The following is an 8,996-nucleotide window of genomic DNA, read 5'->3' as shown; positions in this document are numbered from 1 at the left end:
TATTTTGTTGGAAAATTAGCAATTTTTACACTGCCATAAAGACTTTCATGTCACAGCTTACAAAGTTGATTTCACATACTTTGGACAGTTTGTGTTATGGAATTATTTTTGTGATGGTTACTTTGTAACATCAATGAGGTGCTTCTACACTGAGCGGGGATTACTAGGTGGCACCCCACCCTCCTCAACTCTGGCTGCCTCCGCCTTTGCTTCAATGATACTCTTCTCCAGGGCCCTCCCAGTCCCATGGCTGAGGGATGAAAGGGACGATCTGACACACCCATCTCAGAGCCCGGAGCCCACCCATTCAGCCCACGGCAGTAATCATGGAGCAGTGAGAGTCACCAGCTTAGAATTTAAGCTGCCCAAATAACTGCATTGTTCCCGTTACCTTGCCTTGCTGCCCACCTCTCACACCAGCCTCCTGAACATTGGCCTCACCTGATGCCAAGGAAGCTGGGGGCCTCCCCTGGGGCACAGGCTCTGCTCTCTCTCCGAAGGCTGTCCATGTGGGCCAGGGAGATGACAGTGGTTGAGACATACCAGGGCAGCCCAAGCACTGATGTGAGCAACATCAGCATCGCCACACAGAAGAGGTCCAGGTGGAAGCCAGCTCCCTTCTGCAGGTAGGAGTGGGCAATGAGGATAAAGCTAGCCTAGCCCTCTGGGGTGGGAAAGGGGGAGCCTGGAACCAACCCTGGAGCTTCTGTCCCTTGGTCCAGGGGCCCAGGGTCTTACCCAGCAGGCCTTACCCTCAGTCTGTATTCGATACGGTTGAGAATGACTGCTGTGATCTGCTGGTCCATGAAGATGAGGATAGACAGCAGCAGGGCAGGCAGGGCGGCTGCCACACTCAGCCACCAGGGGTTGGCTCCAAAAGGTGACACCAGCCAGCCACGCCCAGGGAGTGTGGGCTGGGGGAGGGCATTCCAGGGACAGGCTGAAGAGGGTCTCCCAAGAGCACCTCACCTGCACAGCCTAGCCTTGACATTCTTCCTCAACCCCCCTACCACAACCCCTCCCCCAAGATCCTGGGTGCTATGTGAGAGCAGTGTGTGTGCTGTGCTGTTCTCAGCTGATTCAAAGCATCCCAGTGCCTTAAAAGAGGGCAGATGGAGGGGGATGGTTGAGCCAGGGGCCCTGGACTTTGGTTCTCAGGGCCCCTCTTTCCCTTCAAGAGGAGGAGGTGGTTGGTGAGGCCTGCCCATACTTCTAAGTGTACAGAGCTCTCCTTCGTAGGCACCAGCCCCCTCAGCATTAAGGGTGGGGCAACTCAGGCTCAGACCTGCCCCAATCTGGAGCAGGGGCAGGGCTGGGTGTGTCTGCGTCTGCTCTGATTACTAGCGTCTGTGGGGGGGAGGGGGCCCCAGTTGCTGTCTCAGGTTCTGAGCCCCTGAGGCTCCCTCAGTTGGAGTCCCCCCTGCTGTTCGGTCCTGGGGGAAGCTGGAGGGGAAGTGTCAAAATGCACAGGCAAAGCCTAGGTGCCAAGTCAGTGCCAAGCCTTGTCCTGTGCACTGGCATGCCCTCGGAGGGAGCTCCAGCTTTACTGGATCACGGCAGGCAACCGGGGGTCAAAGAAGAGAGTGGGAAGTAGTGGAAGGGGTAGGGCCATGCCACGGGCAGGGAGAGCCTGTGACAGTTGTTAACATTTAGTGAGGTCTTGGTATGTGCCAGCTCTGTCACTGTGATAAGTGCTTTACACGATGGTCTCTAAACCTCAAAAAAAACCTGTGGGGTAGGACCTATTGTTATTTATGATTTCCATTTTATAGACGAGTAAATTGAGGATCAAAAATGTGGGTTAACTTGCCTAAGATCAGACATCTAGGAAGTGGCAGAACTGGAACTCAAACTCGGGGCTGGCTGACCAGAACCCCATCCTCTTAACTGCACACCTATAATAATAGCTACCGAACATTCTGTGCTCACTGTGTGTCTGGAGCAGCACCTCATTCATCCTCACTACAAGCCTGTGAGGCCATTATATTTCTATTTTATGAGTGAGGAAATGGAAGCTTGGAGGAGCAGAAGGGTGGGATCTATGCCTCTTCCTCCTCCAGGGTCTGCTGGCCCTGCTTGCCCCTCGCTCAGCTCTCACCTTGAATTCTCTTGGCACCATGAGCTTCGGCGTGGCTAGGCCCAGGAAGGCATCAAGGCCACAGCCCAGCAGGATGGCCAGGACTGAGGAGAAGTCGCTGAGCACCTTGCGCATCTGGCCACACAGTGGACACTCAGTCAGGTTCAGGCCTGCCACCCCTCTCCTTCTGCACCCCTTCCCATTCGCAGACAGGTCCCAAGGCCAAGAGCTACCGTAGTTCTCTCCCACATAAAGAGAGGTGACACTCACCATGGAGGGGAAGAAGCGGCTTGTCTTTACATGCTTCAGGGCCATGGCAAAGAGGAAAGAGGTGAGGAAGAGGAGGAGGGAGAAGAGGGCGATGTCTGGGACTGTGTGACAGCCCGGGCCACGTGGGCGGCCTCCCCGCCGGGCACACTCAGGTGGAGGTAGCAGGGATGCATTGACCAGGCCTAGGTCCTGTATGGACGGACGGTCAGGGATGAGGTTATGGGTGGCAGAAGAAACATCTACTGACACCCACTGAAATACCAAGGGCCCAGGACAGTGGGTCTCAAGCCATAGCAAATAGCTGGGCCTCAGTGACCTATGCGGGTTTCTCAGCCTACTGGATAGGAAGAGCCAGGAACCTCTGACTTCTTTGGCCTCCACCCTTTCTTTCCCAGGCCCTCTCAGGAACAGGCTCTCACCATGCTTATGATGTCATCGCTGTCTTTTGGCTTTGTCCTTATCCACTGAGACTCATTTCCTGGGAAGCAGAGAAGAATTTGGGTGTATGCCCCTCTCCTGGGAGCCTTCTCCAGCCCCTCGGGAGTCTCATCTAATCTCATGGATCCAACTGAACCAGAGCTCTTCATTCTAACTCATCTGCCTGCTGATTCCAATCGCGGCCATCTCTGTGCTCCTCAGGACACTGCCTCGTGCCCTCGCCCCTTCAAACTCCTTACCTATCTGTATCCCTGGTGCATAGCACAGGACTGGCCAGAACAGATGCCAGCAAATGGCTGCTCAATGGATGAGCACACAAACCTGTGGGTTTCTGCCAGGGTCAGAACTAGTCTTGTTCATGCCTAGCACAGAGTTAGGCACTTTTGAGAGGACACCTCTTCCCCAGTTCTGGAGTTTCCTTTCATGTGGAGGGATAAGTGCAAGTGTAATCCTCTGAACGTCTCTCCACCCGGCAGTCACTCAGACCCAGGGGAAGAGCAGCGATGTATTTGATTGGTGAGTTTCGGAGAAGCTGGGCATGCCTGGCCCTGCCCCTGCCTCCCCCTCTCACAGGAGTAAGCTGTCTGCACTGTGCGTGCACTTAACTCTTCTCCTCTGGGGCAAGACAGTCCTTGTCCAGTGCAGCCATGACGGGGTGGGTAAGTCCACCTAATTTTGGTTTCATCATTAGGAAGTCTATTCACCCATGGATATAACCATATTCTTCTATCAGTATTGTCAGAAATAAAGATGATGTTGGGCCTGCTCTGTTGACTTATTTTTCAGCTGGTTCAGAATCAGAGTGGGGAAGAGCACTGTTGGTTTTTGGATAAGCACGCAGCATTTTGCTGAACGTAACCATGGGGGCCAGCAAAGAGACACCCCTCTCCCTCTCTATCCTCCCTCATCTTGCTAAGCTCTCTAGTTCCCTCACCCACCTCCAGAGTCTGGGTACTGGCAGAAGCATCCATAGGCGGGAGAGCCAGGCCCCTGGATGGGATAGGCACGGGTCAAGCTCAGCATTTTGCTCACGGCATCGTAGATGAAGATGAGGCTGATCAGGGCACAGAAGCCTTCTTCGGTGAAGCGGGTAAAGTAGCGTACCAGCACGCTGGCCTCCGTGGCCACCAGCACCAGGCAAAAGGTGGCTACCCAGATGCCCACCCACAGGCGGAAGGGCAGGTAGTCCAGGCTGTAATCTCTGGGGGGAGGGGGGGGAGGGGGAGAGAGGGAGGAGGTAAGAGACAGGCAGGGCTTGCCTTAACCCAGGTCAGGTGCCCCTAGAGCCAGACAGTTCCACCCTCCCCTATTGACCCGGCCAGGTCCAGGCTGAGGATGTGAGTAATGAGGGTCTGGTGAAGTGAGGGAGTCCTACCTGCTGAAGGAGAAGAGCAGGCGTTCAAAAACCAGCACTGGTCCTGTGCTGCTGAGGATGGTGAGGGGCTGGCCGGCCATCAGGCAGAAGGCAGCTCCAGCCACTGCCGTGCCCAGGAAACTTTCCAGCACCCCCTAGAAATCGACAGGGGACCCTGTCAGCACAGGACCCTGGAGTCCTCAGCACAGGAACCCAAGCTTCCTGGGAGCCTCCTCAGTCCACCCATAGTCCCAGGGAAGAACCAAGGGCATGGCTGGAGGAGCACGAAAGCTTGTGCCTGCACCCCCTCACACCTCCCCACCCACCTGAGCACCGTCGGTGGCTTCTCCCAGCAGCCCCCCGAAAGTGATGGCGTTAGTGATGGTGGCCAGGTAAATGTAGAGCACAGCCGAGAAGCACTGGGGGTGCAGGGCGTCCAAGAAGTCGCTGGGGTACCACGAGGCCTTCCGGCGCACGTCCTGGACAAGGCCCCCAAACAGCCTCCCGCCCGTGGATCGTCAATGATCCAGGTTCCCACAACCCCACGTCTCTACCCCACAACTGTCCCTAGTGGCCTGGTCGTCCCCTCCCAGTACTCTGATCCTTGCTCCCACCGCAGCTCGCCTCACCTGCCGGTCCGCCGCAACTCCGGGCTGGGCGCGTGCGGCGGGTGGCCGTGCTTGTCCTCAGCCGGAGCCCCACGCCGGGCTGAAAGGTCCTTGACCTCCCGCATTTGCGAGGGAAGCCTGAGAAGGGGAACCTTGGTTGACCGAGGATATCCAACCAGTCGGCGACTGGGCGCCAACTTCATTGCGCCCTGCCCCCTGGCGGCTGTTCGTGTCTGTGCCGACGGACTCCAAATTCAAAAGTAAGTCCCTATCCTTTTCCTGGGAGCCCCTCCCCTCAACAGTGGAACTGGACCCGAGGTTGTGAGGTAGGATCTACCGGTATAAGGGACGATGGCCCCAGATACCTTTTATGCTGCGAGGGCAGACATTTAGGCGGGGGCATCCGGGCTGTCGGGTCCCACCGATGTGGAGGGAGCACTATCACGTCCTCTAGGAAAGCATCCAGGGCTGCCAGAAGGTCGTGAAGGTTGCTGGCCCGACGAGCTGACCACTGAAATTGCTGGGAATAGAGGCACAGAGGGGCAATACATGCAAATCTGAACTCTTACATGCATTTTCACAGCCTCAAAACTAGGCACACGTGAGTCACGTAGGCAGACAAGTCATTTAAGCATTCATTCATTAATGCATGCATTCAGTATCTACCGGGTGCTCACTGTGTGCCCGCACTGGGCTAGGTAAGGGGACTACAGTAGTAGCCAAGGAAATTTCAGTCCTCCCGCTCACAGACTCTCATGCTCAAAGCCACACTCTGCCTCACTGCTGTACTCAGTCACACACACAGAGCCCACACACACATGCACACTCACTAACATGAGCCTATGTGTGCATGTGTGTGCATGCAGGGACACACACACACACACACACACACACACACACACACACACACCTGCTCAGCTCACCGGGTCACTGAGGAGGATGGCCACTGCCCGGCCCATTTCATGGTAGCTCCTTCCCAGTGTGGGGGGACCAAGGAAGAGGCAGAAAAATCTGAGGAAGGAACCAAGCCCCAGAGAGGGTCACAGGCTGCTATTCCATAGGGCAGCCATGACCTCTGACCTCCCTACCAGCCCCCATAGACACACACTCATGCACACTTACTTTGCAGCCCTGACCACTGTCTCCTCCCCAGACCCCTGAGCACCATCCCCCACACACCCTAAGAAAACTGGGCCAGAGACTTCCTAATCCTTTCCCCAGTCAAGTCTCTTCTGAATCCCTGACTCCCACTCAGCAGCGTCACCTGCTGGGAAGGGGCACCTCAATAAGGGACCCCAGCACCACTGGATCCTGCAGCCGCACAAAGGCCCCCAATGGCTGTGCCAGGAAGCCCAGCTCTCCTGCCAGTACAGCCCCCGCCTCAGCCCCTGGAGGCAGCTTCTGTCTCAGGGGGTTCTGACACTGGATGGGGGTTCAAGGAGACACAGAGATGAGAGGTTATTTGGGGAAGGGGATGATGGCAGGATATTGACTGATGAGCAGACCAGTGAAGGGTGGGTTCTCTGTTAATCCCTCACGCCTCTCCCAGCCCTGCCCAGGGAAGGGTCACAAACCTGTTCCTTCAGGGGGGCTTCCTCATCGTGAAAAGCCTGTCTTGGATCGGCAGACCCTTTAAAAACAGGATTTTGCAGTGATTAAGAGCACAGGCTTTTGGGAATGGATCCATCAGGGCTCCCTGACTAGCTTTGCCACTGACAACCTGTGAAACTGGAGCACACCCACCTCTCCCCTGAGCCTCAGTTTCCTCGTCACTAAAATGGGGATAATTGTGGTGCTACTTCACAGGGTGCTTATAAAGATGAAATGAGACACGCTTGCAAAGCTCCCAGCACAGTGCCTATCAAGAACACCCCTTCACAGAGCTCTGGCTGTTGCGATTCTAGCCTCTGTCTTCCTCTCCCCTCACTCTTACCCCGATTTCCGCTTGCCCATGGGTCCTGGGTTGAGGTTTGAGCTGAGGCCACTCCTGGTCCATGAAGGTGCAGGGGAGACCTGGGACCCTCCCACCCCAGGGATTTTGGTCCTAGCTCAGGGAGGAGCCTCTTACTCCAACAGGGCCTGGTGCTTGTGGTCTGGATGAGGTGCTGAGGTCTCTGCAGCAACAAGGACTGTAGCTGCCCTCTCAGCTCCAGGCTCAGCGACTCCAGTCTGGTCACCTGCTCTGGAGAACAAAGGTGGAGCTCCAACCCTTTCCTGAGAGCTCCGTGCCCCCTAACTCTTCCCCTGTTCCCTCTGCCCAGGTCCCTTTCCCTTCTGGGAGTCTCAGGGAATGCAGGGGCCTGTGAACTTGCTCCTCCATTCTGTTTTCCCACCTGCCCCCTATAACAGGGATGGATAATCCCTAAGGTGTGTATGGTGGGCTCTGGAAAACTCCAAGACTTTGGGGGAAAATCTTATGGAAAGGGTGGCATGGCTGCCCAGGCCCTCCCTACAAAGGCTCCCAACATACCCACGAGCTCCAGGAGGCTCTGAGCTGGGCAGTCCAGCAGGACCAGGCCCTCGGCCAGTAGACTGCGGAGCTGCTGCAGGCTGGGCAGTGCCAGGGTGGGCACATGGGGGGCACTCCACCTGCCCGCGCCCACCTCCAGCTTCTCTTCAAACAGCACCCACCTGTGGTAGAGAGGGGTAGACAGTGTTATTGGGGGCATCACTCCCAGGTCCAGGAGTGGAAACACAGGAGAACCAGGGAAGGATGGACAATGGGGGGTGGGATTCACGGGTCCAGTGGCACATAATGTGCCCCTCCCCGGGCAGTCACCCCTCATCCTGGGTCTTGGGGATCTCAAAACTAGACTTCAGAGAAGGCTGAGTATCATGGAGGTGGGAGGCCTGAAAAGGGATACAGAGAGGAACTCCTGATGGGGGGGTAAGAATACCCCACCACAGGAAAAGCTGGTGTCATGGAGGAGGCCCCAGCAGCAGAGGGGAAGGACCCCATAAAACTGGCCTGGGGCTCACTCACCTGCCTGTCTCTCTCCATTTTAGCGCCTCGGGCCAGCCCAGCAGCTCATTCAGCTGAATGAAGAGCAGAGGGTCCTTGGGTACCCCCAGTTCCCTGCTGTCAGTGTCTGAGGAGCCATCAGAGCTGGGGCCAGAGCCAGGACCACTGACCAGCTCTCCTGTGGGCACATTTTCATAAGCACTGGAGACATCAAACTCCTCCTGGCCTGGCAGCTTCATCTTGGTGAGGCTTGCTCAGCCTTTTGGGATCAGTGCAGTCCTAGGTTCTGAGGCCAGAGGTCCTCAGGCTGGTGCATTTATAATGCACCCTCCCCCACCCCAACACAACACAGCAAGCACAACACAAACAGCAAGGCCTGCTGACTCCAGAACCAACCGGGTCACCTCCTCCCCTGCTTGCTTTCCCCATCCCCCACTGGCCTGAGAGTGTTTGTAAGGCTAGCCCCAACTTTTCCAGGCTCTCCAGAAATGCCCAACCTGGGGCCAGAATGTTGTGTGCGTTTTCTGTGGGGTCAGGTCTGACCTCACTGTGTTTTGTGTAAATAAACAGGAGTAAATTGTTGGCCTGGGTCTGAGGAATGACACCCTCAGATTATTCTGCCCCCTACTCTGTATCAAATGCAAACACCAAACACCCAGGACTGTTTTGGGTGTCACCAACACACCCTGAGGGCACTCAGCTGCCGGACAAACAGAGACCTAATAAATAACTGGGTCCATGGATGCCAGGCAGGGTAAGAGAGACAGCAGGCAGAGCCCCTGCCCATTAAATGGGCTAATGATGGAAAGTGGAGGCAGCTCGTGGAGAACACAATGGCTGAGTCTTACATTACTTTGTCCAACAACAGTTGGAAACTCCCCTGGTTTCTGCCTCTCTAACTCAGCCACTCAAGTGAGGATGAAAAAACCAGCTAAGGGGTATGTATTTTTGTGTGTGGAGGAGCTCCTGGAGCTAAATGAGCAAAGCAGAGTCTGTCCTAGTAGCAAGTCCGGTTGGCTTTCCCTTCAAACTATACCCAGCACCCAACCACATTGCCCAAACTACAACACTGCTACCCTGATCCAAGTCACCATCATTTCTCACCTGAATTATTTCAATAGCTTTCTAATCTCTTGCAATGACCTCCCTGCTTCCACTCTTTCTTCCTTGCCCAAAGTCCGTTTTCCACACAGCAGCCACAGGGGTCCTTTTAAAGGGCAATTGAGCCACATGACTCTTATGCTCAAAACTCACCCAACTCCTAGAAGAACAAATAAACTCTGTCAT

General features: G+C 55.6%; 1 protein-coding gene across 3 annotated transcripts; it reads right to left on the bottom strand.

The window, feature by feature from the left end:
* Nucleotides 1-7,980, bottom strand: SLC4A9 (solute carrier family 4 member 9). 3 transcript variants are annotated; one of them, XM_019661077.1, is made up of 17 exons: nt 7,731-7,980; nt 7,218-7,378; nt 6,816-6,929; nt 6,322-6,377; nt 6,012-6,169; nt 5,671-5,758; nt 5,113-5,267; nt 4,769-4,885; nt 4,466-4,640; nt 4,161-4,294; nt 3,890-3,986; nt 3,724-3,775; nt 2,767-2,825; nt 2,348-2,536; nt 2,099-2,212; nt 753-914; nt 1-620 (listed from the first exon to the last, which is right to left on the bottom strand). In XM_019661077.1, the coding sequence occupies exons 1-17, from the start codon at nt 7,946-7,948 to the stop codon at nt 438-440; spliced, it is 2,232 nt and encodes a 743-aa protein (XP_019516622.1). In that variant the 5' UTR covers nt 7,949-7,980; the 3' UTR covers nt 1-437. The 3 variants fall into 3 exon arrangements, with proteins under 3 accessions (XP_019516622.1, XP_019516613.1, XP_019516631.1); XM_019661068.1 differs by having other exon boundaries at nt 3,724-3,986; XM_019661086.1 differs by lacking the exon at nt 753-914 and having other exon boundaries at nt 3,724-3,986.
* Between the last annotated feature and the right edge of the window lie 1,016 nt (nt 7,981-8,996).

The sequence above is a fragment of the Hipposideros armiger genome, unplaced genomic scaffold, assembly GCF_001890085.2.
Source record: "Hipposideros armiger isolate ML-2016 unplaced genomic scaffold, ASM189008v1 scaffold_11, whole genome shotgun sequence".
In the NCBI taxonomy this organism is placed as follows: Eukaryota; Metazoa; Chordata; class Mammalia; order Chiroptera; family Hipposideridae; genus Hipposideros; species Hipposideros armiger.
The sequence above is the reverse complement of the archived record's forward strand: the minus strand, read 5'-3'. Positions and strand labels throughout refer to the sequence as shown.

Excerpts from the sequence above, each read along its gene's own strand:
- SLC4A9 (XM_019661068.1), bottom strand. The coding sequence starts at position 7,948 with ATGAAGCTGCCAGGCCAGGAGGAGTTTGATGTCTCCAGTGCTTATGAA. Across the intron at positions 7,379-7,730 it reads AAATGGAGAGAGACAGGCAG|GTGGGTGCTGTTTGAAGAGA; the intron begins GTGAGTGAGCCC and ends TCTCTACCACAG. Across the intron at positions 621-752 it reads GTATCGAATACAGACTGAGG|AAGGGAGCTGGCTTCCACCT; the intron begins GTAAGGCCTGCT and ends TCCTACCTGCAG.